Source organism: Natator depressus, chromosome 10 (assembly GCF_965152275.1).
Source record: "Natator depressus isolate rNatDep1 chromosome 10, rNatDep2.hap1, whole genome shotgun sequence".
NCBI lineage: Eukaryota > Metazoa > Chordata > Testudines > Cheloniidae > Natator > Natator depressus.
The window spans coordinates 45,998,571-46,011,844 of NC_134243.1; the positions used below are offsets into that span (position 1 = coordinate 45,998,571).

Genomic DNA, 13,274 nt, shown 5'->3' on the forward strand with positions numbered 1-13,274 from the left:
TTCCTGTCTCAAGCATTAGATACTGTACTATACACACTTAGGGTTCTTTCCTGATCCCACTCACAGATCAGGGGAACAATTGCTAGAAGAAGGTCTTGACAAAAGCAGAAGTTGGGGGCATAGCAGTTGTCAAGACAGCCAGCAGCCTGCAGATGCTTTGAATCCTGGGGACCCACCATCCTTGCCTGTATATAGGGTGAGGGAAACCCTGACCCACTTGACAGGACAAAGCAAGGGAATCCTTGTTGAATCCCTTGGGAGGAAAAGATCTAGGCCAAAAAATGGCAGAGGTTCTCAGGGGCAAGTGTAGCAACTTGAAATTTCTTGTTTTGTTTTTTCAGTAGGCTAGATTGGGGTTAATAGAGTCCCTTTAGTATAGATGAGATCCTTTGCATGGAATTTTAAACCTCCTTACAGCGTTTAAGAGAGAATTATATCCCTGATACACAATTCTAGAGGAAAAAGAAAAGGAGGACTCGTGGCACCTTAGAGACTAACAAATTTATTTGAGCATAAGCTTTCGTGAGCTACAGCTCGCTTCATCGGACACACTCAGTGGAAAATACAGTGGGGAGAGTTATATACACAGAAAACAGGAAACAAAGGGTGTTACCATACACACTGTAACGAGAGTGATCAGGTAAGGTGAGCTATTAATTAATTCTAGAGGATCTCTTAAAAATTCCACAGAGATGATCCGGCTCCCGCAAGCTGCTCCCTGCAGGTGAGACCCTTAAGGGCCGAAGCGCTTCATGGCTTTTCCCTAAGAGGTGCGACTCCGCAGCCCTGCAGCGAGGCACGGTCTGGACGCTGCAGTTAAAACCCGCAGCAGGGCTGCGGCTAAAGGCAGGTGGAGCGCTCCAGAAGGCGGGGTGCGAATGCAGGGGACATGGCAGGGGCTGGGCTTGTGTCAAGCGACCCCCTGGCAACAAATACAATTCATTCATGGCTGTTAACCAAGGAAAGCAAATGCAATACCCCGGGGCTCTGCGTTCTCTGCGCGGGTACGCTGCACAGGTGCCCTGTTGTACGCCAAGCCCCTTCCTGCCCCCGCCCGGCCGCCACGTGCCCCGGGAAGAAGCGGGTTTTCCGCACAGGAGTCCTCCAAGAGCATAGAGCGGGTGGCTAGAGGAACCAGGAGCGTAGGTAGAGCTCGGAGGAGCCCTTCTTGCCGGCGTGACGGGTTGTCAGTAGGAAGGCACTGCGCGCGCAGCTCGTGTCGTGGTTGGAGGAGGTGGCCGCAGGGTGCCCGCTCGCGCCGCAGGTCTAGCCGGAAGCGGAAGCAGTGGCGGCGGCGCAGGGCCTGAGCGGAGCCGCCGAGCTCAGCTCTGAGGGGGTGCGGGACGGTGAGTGCGGGGCGCCCGGCCGCGACAGCCCCTGGAGGCTGGGAGCGCGAGCGGGGCCAGAACATCCGGGAACTCGGAGTGGGGGAGGGGGGAGACCCGGATGGGGCACGGGACGGGCCTGGCCTGGCTTGGCCTGAGGGCCGAGACGCGCTTCGCCAACGCCAGGTTTGAGCGCCTCCCTCCGCGGGCCTTCCCCGCCTGTGGGGTTGAACCCCCCGCGAGGGTCCCGGGGCGCCCCTTCCCTGCCCCCCGCCCCTGGGGCTGACCCCTCCCCAGCCCCCGAGGGTCCCGGGGCGCCTGCCCCCCGCCCCTGGGGCTGACCCCCCCCCCGAGGGTCCCGGGGCGCCCCCCTTCCCTGCCCCCGCCTCTGGGCCTGCTTTGTTTATGCTGTAGGGTGTGTGTCTGGAACCAGTTCCTCTGCTGGCTCCTGTGAGATGGGAGGTGGGTTTGAAATTTACAAATGTTTTCACAGCTGTGCCCCGGTTTTGGAACGTCTGCTGATGAAGATGTTGTAGAAATAATATAATTGTATTGGGTGAGATAGCTGACAATCCAAAATTAAAACCCTTCTATGTCCATTTAAAAATCTTCATTACTATGATCACATGAAGGATGCAAAGGGGCCAAAGTCCTTTTTTGCAACTCTCAGATAATGACCAAGTGCACTTCTTTGTAATATGCTGCATTGAGGAACAACACTGTGTTTCTTACTGGGTTTTGTTAAAGCAGAAACTGGAAACCCCTTTGTCACAGAGTGGTTTGGGAGATGTTTTGTTTCTGTGTCTAGCTGGATTGGCAGATGAGAGAAGTGGATACACAGATTGGGGAATCAAGCAGATGAAGGGAGGGGAAATGTTCACCTGTGGTCTTAGAGGCTGAATACTTTGTGGGTTCTACTTTAGTGTCTCAATCACGAGGCTGACACCTTCAGGGAAGTAGTGTTTTGCATTGTTCCCTAGCCACCATTTTCACTGTCTGAAGAAACAAGCTGATGGATCCAATAGAAGTTTTGTCTAGATCTCTTCAGGTAGATGTGAGGTCACCGTGATGGGATGGTAGAATATGGTAGGAGGAACCATTGACGCCGCTGGTTAAGGCTTTCCACTTCAAAAGAATGGGACTTAAGGTATCTCAGACAGTAGACGGAGATAAAGTAGAAATAAGGCAGCAGAAGAGATCTAGAAAATCCATACAAGATGAGGGAGAAACCAGGAATGACTGCTTTGTTTTAGGGCATTATTAGTTCAAGATCAGCTTTTTTTTTTTTAAACTTGATTTATTTTTTTTAACCAGACTTGAGGGCTTTCAAAATCTGACAGGCTTTCCACATTTATGTCTACATTTTGCATTTCTCTACTAAAGAAAATAGACTTAATTTTCTCTTCTAGCTCTCATGTCCAATTCTGTGGCGTTTGAGTTGTGAATACTGCAAGGGATACTGAGAAGATAAAAATCAATTATTTTTAATTTTTAAAAAAATTGTTTTTATTTAAATCAGATTTTATTTAAAATACATTTTCTTTTAAAATATGGTTGAAATTAAATTAGAAATTACTAACCATGGTAATGCTTAAACTTATTCTAATCTATTAAAATCATGTAAATAAACCCAAATGCTGCATCAATGAGCCCTCCTCAAATTTTAATGCATTAAATGGTGCTCTTTTTTTTAAATTATATACAGAACCAAGAGGAAAGTGTAGAAATTAAGAATCTGAATAAATGTATGTTAAGATGTATAATTGGTTAAATAAATGTCAATAGATATAGCATATCTCCCTGGATAGCAAAAAGTAGTATTGCCTTTACACTAAATTTTTATATTTGATCGCAAATCAGCTCATTTTCATGATTATACCAATTGACGTGAATGAACCTTTCTTTAGGAAAATAACTAAAAAATACAAATGCAAAACAAGATTAAAATTGATGACTTAAATCACTTTGATTAAATGGGAAATGGAAATGGTTGGTCTTGCTTTTTTAAAAACAGTAAAATGTTATAACTTACACTTTGGCCCTAAATTGATCTGATGGTGGCCTTTTAAGAGGCTTATAGTTTGTTCCAGCTTCCAGTGTAACAGTGATAGTTAATTTCATTGTTAACTTAAAAGATGATCTGGCCCATGTTCTCTAAACTGGCCAAGCTATCCTCAGATGCTCCCTCATCCTGGAGCTGGCACCCAGGGTGATCCAAGCTAGAGTAGCCTTCAGGCTACTGTCTTACATGAAGTACCAACAAGGATTTTTGAGGAGCTTAGTGTCATTGTGCAGGTTGTCCGGGCCTCTTTCCGAGGGGCGTAAGAACTGCTATGACTGCTTTATGCCACTAGAGGCTTTCCTTATGCCAGGGAATCCTCCTGAGGCCATTTAAACCAGGATTTATGGCTGCTTTGCACTGGAGCAGGGCAAAGCAGTGAGAGAGGAAACTGGATAATCAATCTCTACTCTGGCCACTGCATTCTTAAATCTCGCTTGTCTTTTGAATACGTGTGTGTGGAAGATTCCCTAACAGATACCGTTGAAATCTGTTTTTTCTGCAAATAAGGACTCCAGTCCACTAGACACTGGCCCAAGAACACCATTTTGTATGTCAGTGAAAAGCTGTTTGGAAGCACTGATTTTTTTCACACCATATTAATATAGTCTGGATTCTAACTATGATCAAGACGTGAAAGGCTCTGTCTCTACTTACAGATACTCTGAGCCATGCACGTCTCTTTTGTGTCTGATTATTTAGGTGTCATTTATCTTTTTTTTTTTTTTAAACAGAGCATCAGTGCTCTTTTGTATTAAAGGGACACTTTATTTAATATAGTCAGTTTTTAAAAAGTTAAAATAGTGTCAAGTCTTACATCCGCTCCTGAGTCTCCCTGCCAGTTTCTGTAGTTTTACAATCACTTTTCCTGTTTAACAGTGTGTTCTCATCCCTATTGCTTTTGTGAAACAGGGTAAACTAACTGGTATACAGAGGAAACAGTGAAACAGATTACAGTTTATTGTAAAGCAAATAAACTGGAAAAAAAATACAGGGAAAAGTTTTTCCTAGCCTCTTTCAGTTGCAATAATTTTAGGTGTTTGTAACAAAAGAGGGTATAAAACTTTTTAGAAAAAAAGTGGTTTTTATGTTGATGGTGTCCCTGTAATGTTTTTTGGGGTTTGGTTACATGTATTGCTTGCTTTGTGAAGCCTTTTTAAAATTATAACTTCTAATTATTATTATTGCTGGTGATGGATGGCTTTTATGGGAATTTCCTCCAACTCTTTGGGCATGGTTTCTGTTTTCATGCTTTTTGCTTACTATGCAGTGAGCTGTATGAGGCTTTCAAAAAGTCGGTAAAATGTGAACAATAAGTTTCAGAGAATATTGGAGCTCCTGAACTCTGTGTAGAAGTTGGTGGGGACCTGGGTATAGGAAACTAGAAATGTTTGCCCCTAGAGGAAATGACAGTTTTTACTTGAAGTGCCTTTCTTATGTCCCTAGATGCATCACTGCAAGAGATATCAATCCCCTGAGCAGGAGACCTACATGAGTCACAAATGGAAGAGAAGGAGGTCTCACAGCAGAGAATATGAAGGAAGATTGCGATACCAGCCTCAAAGGGATCTTCCAAGGAGATCACGGTCTAGAAGGTGAGAGCTGGTTTAATCGGAGGCTGGGATTCTCCTCTAAGATTCTAATCAGATTTCAGGGATAGAATTGGGTGGTGATAACATTATCAGCATTTCCTGATCATGGCTAATAGCTTCAAAATTGGAAGTAAATGGGTTTGTTTCTGAGCCTCTTGTTAAATCTCTGACTCCATGTCCGACTACGACTCCTTTCTAAAATACTGAGATACGTTAAGTATTGATGAAATACCCTGCCCTGGAGTCAGTGTTTCTTAGTACTGATATCAAGGAGTGAATTAAATCTCTAATGTCAAACCAAGTTGTCTTCTGAAATTGCTGCCCAGATTTAGTTAGTTAGGGTAGAGTGAAAGTGTTACCCTAAAATTTTAAAAAAAGAGAGCTGTTTTTAGTTCAGCTATATGTGATCCTTCCTAATGTGACCCTGCTTAAATTCCAGCCTTGTTCAAAGCATCCATTGGAACAAACCAGATAATGCATAGGTGCAAATAAATTTAGCATAGGCACTAAGCATCTGCTTCAGGGAACTGTGGGGATGGGAAATATAACGTTTGCAAGTAGTGCTGCATGCCGATGTGGTACACTGTGCATCTGAAACAGGATAGCTAGTCAGCATAGCAGCTTGCACAGGTGTTGTCTGCGTGGTTCAACTTGCAACTGCAGTTTGCTAGTGCAAAGGCAATAAAAAGTGTATCCAGCGACCCTTACATTCTTTAACCTTTCCATTGTTGGTTTTTATTTTTTGTTGTTCTTGAAGTCTTTATATCAAGTTTTGAAGACTTCAGTAGTTCAGCCAGAGATAATGGGCTTACTGGCCTGCAATGTGCAGGAGGTCAGACTAGATGAACATGATGGTCCCTTCTGGCCTTAAAGTCTAGGAATCTGAGATCTATATTTCAGTTTCAACCAAGGTCAGTAGTGACCTACAGTTGCTGCTATCTGTTTGGCAGCCTGTGTTAAATTAGTTGGTCTTGGCCCAGCATCTAATGGATCAAGTGAAATCACTATCCTGCTTGGCAACAATTGGCCCCTTGGTTGGCAAAGAGGGAGAAAAATGAAGAAAATCGAGACTTGACAAACTGGAACATTAGCAGCTCCCAAAATTTTGATTAAAGATATGATTGGTTGCTCTTATGTAACTATAGAAAGGCGTCAAGTTGTGGTTAACTGCACATCAAAAATAAATGTATAAAGTAAACTTCAGACAATCTTAAAATATAAGACGCTCACTTTGAATGTGAAAGGGCAATAAACTGACCTTTGTCTTTATGAACTACAAGCTTTGCTACATAAACACTGCTTTCTCATTCAGTATCATACACCTCTGTGACCATATGGGGAATCTGTATGTACAACTTATGAATTCTGGTTGATATGAAATTGTTATCATGGAATGCCTCTGTGTGGATATGGAAGCAAACATTTGCTGACAGTACTATAGCAGGTCTTTCCTGGACCTAATAAATGGAGTTGTTAACCTTCACAATTGTGCTCTAATCTGACAAGGGGTGTGCTAAGGAGGTTGCCTGAGCAGGAAAACCAGTTTGACCAAATTTCTCTTCAGGGGGGCTGATGAAGTGGAGGGTGCAAAATCATCACCAGCAGAACAGGTGTTGGTAGGGGACTTAAACTCAGGACTTAGACACAAGGGCCAGAGAAGAGATGGGCTTGCTTTTGTTGTGGGAGTGGGGGTTAGCAGGCATTTGGACCATGGCATCGCCTCTGCCAAAAGGGATATCAAACATGAGGTCTGCATCGTGAGTATGTGCGTACAGCCTGGGTCAGTGCCTAAACTCTGCCCAGCTCCAGCTAGCTAAGGGAATGTGGGTTTGACCAGGGTCCTAGGGGATCCACACTGAGATTGCTCAATTTGGGCAAACTGTAAAGAATGTGACAGACAAAACTGGTGGTTATTCTGATACTTAGATTTACCAAGCCAGCAACAAAACAGCTTCTATAATGCTGTACTGGTTACCCAGACGCCAAAAACACAGTTCCCTTAAAGCAACCCAGCCTTTGGCTCCCACCCAGACAGCCAAGTCAAATATGATGGGGCTTACTGAAAATCTTGTTCATCATATAAAAAGTTCTGCCAGTCCCAACAGATTGGACACATTACCTACCAGGTTAATGAATATTTCAGATCTTACCCAAATACATGCTTACAGCCAATTCTTATTATCTAAGCTAAAATTTTATTAAAAAAGAAAACAATGTATTGGTTAAAAGATCATTATACATACAGGTATAAATAGTTTTTAGGTCAGTTTTATAGTAGAGATGGTGAGCTTCAGAGTTGCAAAGAGTCCTTTTCAGAATCAAATATTATAGTTCAGTGTCCAAATATTCAATATCTGGGTGGTCCAGATGGGACTGGAGACCTCAGTCTTACACCTCAAACTTCCCCTGAATGAAGCTTAAGTAGATCTGAGATGAAAGGATCTGGTCCTAAGAGTTTTTGTATAGAGATTTTTTGCAGCCTATTGACAGCACCAGTCCTTGGGTGAACAATAGGCTTTTGAAGTAACCTTCTATTTTCTCACTGGTAATTAGCTACATGGTTTAACATAAGGCAATTGCCTATCTCCCACCATTTGCAGGTGATTTGCTACATACTTCAAAGAGAAGTTGAGACAGTGATATCCCTATATTTATAGTTCATTTAAATGTTAATATCTTTTTATTCTTCGAGTGATTGCTCATGTCCATTCCAAGTAGGTGTGCGCGTGCTGCATCCACAGTTGTCAGAAGGTTTTTCCCTTAGCGGTACCCATCAGGTTGGCTGTGGACCTTGGAGTGGTGCCTTTATGGCAGTGTATATAGGTCCCTGCCGACCTGTCGCCTCTTCAGTTCCTTCTTACTGTCAGTGTCAGTAAGCTTCTCTTTCTCTCTTGCCTCGGGCAAGCGATTCCCTAGCTTTCCCTTTCTTTGTTTTGTAAATAGTTTTTATTAGCATAGTATTTATAGTTTTTAGTTTAGTTAGTTAAGACTTTGTAGGGCCTTATCTCTCACCTTTGGGGACAGGGGCATGCCTCTGTGTCAAGGCTTCAGATCCTGTGGATCTTGTCAAAAGCCTACGCACAGGGGAGATCCTCACAACTCCTGCTTAAAGTACTTGGGAAGCCCATCAGAGTGTAGAATCTGCAGGAGCTTCCACCCAAGAACAAAAAAGGAGAGGGACTTCAAACTTCTTATGCAGTTGGCCCTTTGCCCACAGCTGGCACAGCCTGTGTCAGTGCCGAAATCCAGCACTTTGGTGTGGAGCACACTGGCCCCCGTAAGGCACCCAGAGACTCACGGCACCGACACTCTCCGGCACTGAAGACAACTTCAGCGGCCTCTTGGCACTGATCACGCTTGCCGGTGCCGCATAAGAAGCAAAGAAGAGCCGAGAGGGGGCCTTCGCCAACAGAGCAGTGGAGCGCGATGGGGCTCGCGGAGACACTCAGTTCCTTCTCAAGCGACACCGGCACCGTTGACTCCGGCCGAACAGGCGGAACCATTGAGTCCGGTCCTGTTGGACTCCCCAGCACAAGAGAGCCAGATGGGGGAGCTGGACAAGCCATCTACCCCAGATACATTTTGAGGCCACAAGGAACCTTATGGAGATGATGGCACAGCAGTTTCTGGAACTGGCACCGCACAAGGGGCCAGTTCTCTCTGAGGTCAAACCGGCCATGCTTCGGCAGCAGTCCCCCTCATTGGGGCATTGCTCTCCAGCACCCTCGTGGTCCCCAACGTCAGACTCAGCCTTGAAGCTGGAGTCATATATCTCCAGGCAGAGCCGGCACCATTCTCATCGTTCCCGGCGGGAGGAGGCACACCAGGTCCCTATGATGCCCTGGCCTCCTCATGGCAAGCTCCAACGCAATGGCCGTTCTGGACCCCTTGAGCATACCATCAAGCCCAGGGGCTGAGCTCCAGGTCCCTGTCCGTTGCCTCAGACAGGCGGAACCCCCCATCTGCCTCGATGGTAAGGGAACCCCCTAAAGGATCGGAGCCCGGCACCACAGCTGGTATCGTGCCAGCCACCACGCAGATGGCATCACTGGGGGGAGGAACCTTGTGAATTGGAGGGTCAGGAGGAACCTGTGCCCATGGGGGCTTCTTCATCTTCCTCCTCAGATGAGGCAGTAGTGTCTACCTCTTTGCCAGTTGTGGACAATAGGGCCCATCAAGAGCTGCTCAGAAGAGTAGCTCAAAACCTAGGTCTTCAGGCAGCGGAAGTGTCAGAAGACACAGATCCCATGGTGGATATTCTGACGCCAGAAGGGCCGTCAAGTGTGGCCTGTCCCTTGATCAAGACCATTCATAATACCACAAAGATCCTCTGCCAAACTCCTGCCTCCATTCCTCCCATCGCAAAGGGGGTGGAAAGGAAATACTTTGTACCTTCCAAGAGGTATGAATACCTCTTCACGTGCCCTCAACTGGGCATGTTGGTAGTGGATGTGGCCAATGCCAAGGAAAGGCAAGGGCAGCAAGGCCCTGTGTCAAAATCCAAAGAAGTTGGACCTCTTCAGCCATAAGGTCTATTCCACCAGGGGGCTTCAGCTTCCAAATGGTAATCAGCAAGCGGTGCTCAGCTGCTCCCTCTGTCCAAGTTTAAGGAGCTCCTTCCAACAGACTCCCGTTTCGATTTTGGAGCTATTATCGAGGAGGGTAAGGCGATTGCAATGACTTCCTTGCAGGCTGCGTTGGACGCAGTGGACTTGCCAACCCGCACAATGTCCACTGCCATTGTTATGCGCTGAAGCTGGTGGCTGCAGGTCTTGGGGCTCCCACCAGAGGTATAGCAGACCATTCAAGACTCGCCGTTTGACGGCTCGGGTCTGTTCACAGAACAGATGGACTCTAGGCTTCATAGCCTAAAAGTCTCTAGGGAAACCTTAAAGTCACTGGGCCTCCACATGCCAGCCCTGCAGAAGAAGAATTTTAAGCCTCAGCCCGCGCCTCACTTGTACCCCTCTCAGCAGAGATAGAACTATAGCTGGAAACGAGGTAGGAGTAATAGGCAAAGGCCTCCGCAGTACTCCTTGAATCAGAGCCATGGCTCAACGAGGCAGTCTCCAGCTTCTAAGAGAACTTTTTTTTAAAAGGCACACCTCGTGGGTGGCACACCAGTCCACATCCTGGATCCTTCCCAACCTTTTGTGAACTGTCTGTCCCATTTCTACTATGCTTGGGCCCAAATAACCTGAGCACGGTACAACTGGGATATTCTTTTCCCTCCTCGTCCCTCTTTAGGGACCCTTTTCATGAGCAACTTCTAGTGCAGGAGGTGCAAACGCTCCTACTTCTCGGGGTGGTAGAGGAGGTCCCTCTGGAGTTCAGGGGCAAGGTGGTCTACTCATGATATTTCCTAATTCCCAAGGCCGAGGGTGGGCTCAGGCCTATTTTAGACCTGCGAAACCTCAACAGATTCATGAAGAAGTTGAAGTTCCGCAAGGTCTCCCTGGCTTCCATCATCCCCTCTCTGGATCTGGGGGACTGGTATGCCGCCCTCGACTTGAAGGATGCGTGCTTCAAGTCTCCATAATTCTGTCCCACAGAAGATTTTGATTCATGATAAACAGCATCCATCATCCGTTCAGTCTTCCCCTTTGATCTCTCAGCAGCTCCTCAGGTGTTCACCAAGTGCATGGCGGTTATGGCAGCCTTCCTATGGAAACAGCAGGTGCAGGTATTTCCCTACCTGGATGACTGGCTAATCTAGGGTCAATCTCGGGCCCAAGTGGAGAACCATGTGAGCCTGGTGCGTATGACATTCCTCAAGCTTGGCCTCATTCTGAATGTGGCAAAGTCAACTATAGCCCTCACTCAGAGGATAGAGTTTATCGGAGCCCTAAACTCCACCCAGGCAGGGCTTTTCTTCTGGAAGTTCGTTTCCTTGCCATGAGTACTATCATAAATTATCTCAGCAGATTCCCCACCACAACCTAAAATGACTTGGACCAATGGCTGCTTGCACATAAGTGGTACAGCATGCCAGACTGCGGCTTCATCCCCTGCAGGCTTGGCTGGCCCTGGTCTACAGGCCAAACGGAGACCACCTGCACAAACTGGTAACTCTTACCTTTCCGGTTCTCAAGTCCCTCCAGTGGTGGCTCGACCCACAAACAGTATGTGCGGGAATACCCTTCTCCAAACCTCAAATGACACGGTCACTAGTCACAGATGCATTGGCAATGGGATGGGGAACACACTTAGGCGACTTCAGGACTCAAGATCTGTGGTCCTAGGCAGAACTTTTGCTGCACATCAACATCAAGGAGCTGCGTGCAGTGCGCATTGCTTGCCAGACAATTCAAACCTATCTTCAGGGCAGATGTGTGTCAGTATTGACAGACAACACCACAGTCATGTTTTATATAAACAAACCGGCTGGTGCTTGCTCCTCTTCCGTGTCAGAAAGCCCTCAAGCTGTGGGAATTTTGCATCGCCCACTCAATACAATTGGAGGCCTCGTACCTTCTAGGTTCGCTGAATGAACTGGCCGACCGCCTCAGCAGGTCCTATCATGGCCACGAGTGGTCTCTTTGCCTGGCTGTCCCAGTCAGTATTTTCCAAAGTTGGAGCTCTCCCCAGGTAGACCTGTTTTTGACACAACACAACAAGAAGTGTCAGCAGTTCTGCTTCTTCCTGAATCACTGCCAGGGCTTGCTTGCAGATGCCTTCCTCCTTTCCCGGAAAGGGTGCCTGCTGTATGCATTCCTACTATTCCGTCTCATCCACAAAGTCCTTCTCAAGGTCTGACAGGACAAAGCGTCGTTAATCTTGATAGCTCCAGCGTGGCCACGTCAACACTGGTTCACCATGCTGCTGGACCTTCCGTGGACACACCTCTAACTCTGCCCCTGGTTCTGGACTTGATCACCCAGGACCACAGCCGCCTCCAGCAACCTAAGCTGGAATCTCTCCACCTCACGGCATGGAAATTCTGTGGCTAAATCTGTTGGAGCTTGCATGCTCAGACTCAGTTAGGAAGGTTCTCCTCAGCAGCAGAAAACCTTCCACTCATGCCACTTACCTGGCTAAGTGGAAGAGGTTTACAATTTGGTTGCTTCAGAAGGGCACTCCTCCATTGCAGACGTCGATTCCCTTCACCCTGGGCTATTTACGCCAGTTAAAACTGCAGGGGTTGACAGTATCGTCAATAAAGGTTCACCTGGCTGCCATTTTGGCTCTCCACCCCGGGTCAGTGGGCCACTCAGTGTTTCCTAACCCTAGCATAGGCCATTTTCTCAAAGCTCTAGACCAGGGGCAGGCAAACTTTTTGGCCTGAGGGGCACATCAGGTTTCTGAAATTGTATGGACGGCCGGTTAGGGGCGGCTGTCCCTCCCCAAACAGCCAGGCATGACCCTGCCTCCACCCCCTTTCTGACGCCCCCTGCTTCTCGCTCCCTGACTGCCGCCCGGGACTCCTGCCCCATCCAAACCCCCATGTTCCCTGGCGGCCCCCTGGGGACCCCTGCCCCATCCAAACCCCCATGTTCCCTGGCGGCCCCCTGGGGACCCCTGCCCCATCCACCGCTCCTGCTCTCGGTCCCCTAACTGCTCCCCACCGCCTCATCCAACCCCCCCCTACCCAACTGCCTCCCCCCCAGGACCCCTGCCCCATCCACCCCCCTGCTCCCTGTCCCCTGCCACCCCATCCAACCCCTCTTCTTTCTGACTGTCCCCCCACAGGACCCCTTCCCGCGTTCAACCCCTCTGTTCCCAGCCCTCTGACCACCCTGACCCCTATCCACACCCCTGACCACCCCCTGAACTCCCCTGCCCTCTATCCAGCCCCCTTACTCCCTGCCCCCTTGTGCCGCCTGGAGCACCAGTGACTGGCAGGCCGGGCTCTGCAGACCCACTGCCCAGAGCATTGTGCTGCGCAGGGGAGGGGCCGGGGATGAGCCTCCCGGACCAGGAGCTCAGGGGCCGGGCAGGACGGTCCCATGGGCCGGATGTGGCCTGCGGGCCATAGTTTGCCCACCTCTGGTCTAGGCAGACTGTACTCTCAAGTACGACAACTGATTCCCCACCCCCCACCCCCGCCCCCGGGCTCTCAATTTGGTGCTCTCTAGGCTGATGGGCCTTCCCTTCGAGCCCCTGGCAATTTGCTCTCTCCTGTACCTTTCATGGAAAGTAACATTCCTAGTGGCTATAGCATCGGCCAGAAGAGTGTCTGAGCTCAAAGTTCTGATATCTGAGCCCCCTTGTACCGTGTTTTATAAGGACACGGTGCAGTTACGACCACATCTGGCTTTCCTCCCAAAGGTAGTCTCGCAATTTCATGTGAATCAGGAC

At 48.0% G+C, this 13,274-nt stretch overlaps 1 protein-coding gene across 3 annotated transcripts in view; it reads left to right on the forward strand.

The window, feature by feature from the left end:
- The window catches only part of CLK3 (CDC like kinase 3), a 31,406-nt gene that overhangs the window by 2,712 nt on the left and 15,420 nt on the right, over positions 1 to 13,274 (forward strand). Inside the window, exons 1-2 of one of the 3 annotated variants that reach the window (XM_074965977.1) lie at positions 1,183 to 1,346; positions 4,831 to 4,979. In XM_074965977.1, coding sequence (XP_074822078.1) covers positions 4,831 to 4,979 — 149 coding nt within the window. In that variant the 5' untranslated portion in view covers positions 1,183 to 1,346. Of the gene's footprint in view, positions 1 to 1,182; positions 1,347 to 1,427; positions 1,512 to 4,830; positions 4,980 to 13,274 lie in introns of those variants that run through there. The other 2 variants (XM_074965978.1, XM_074965979.1) reach the window with 2 other exon arrangements.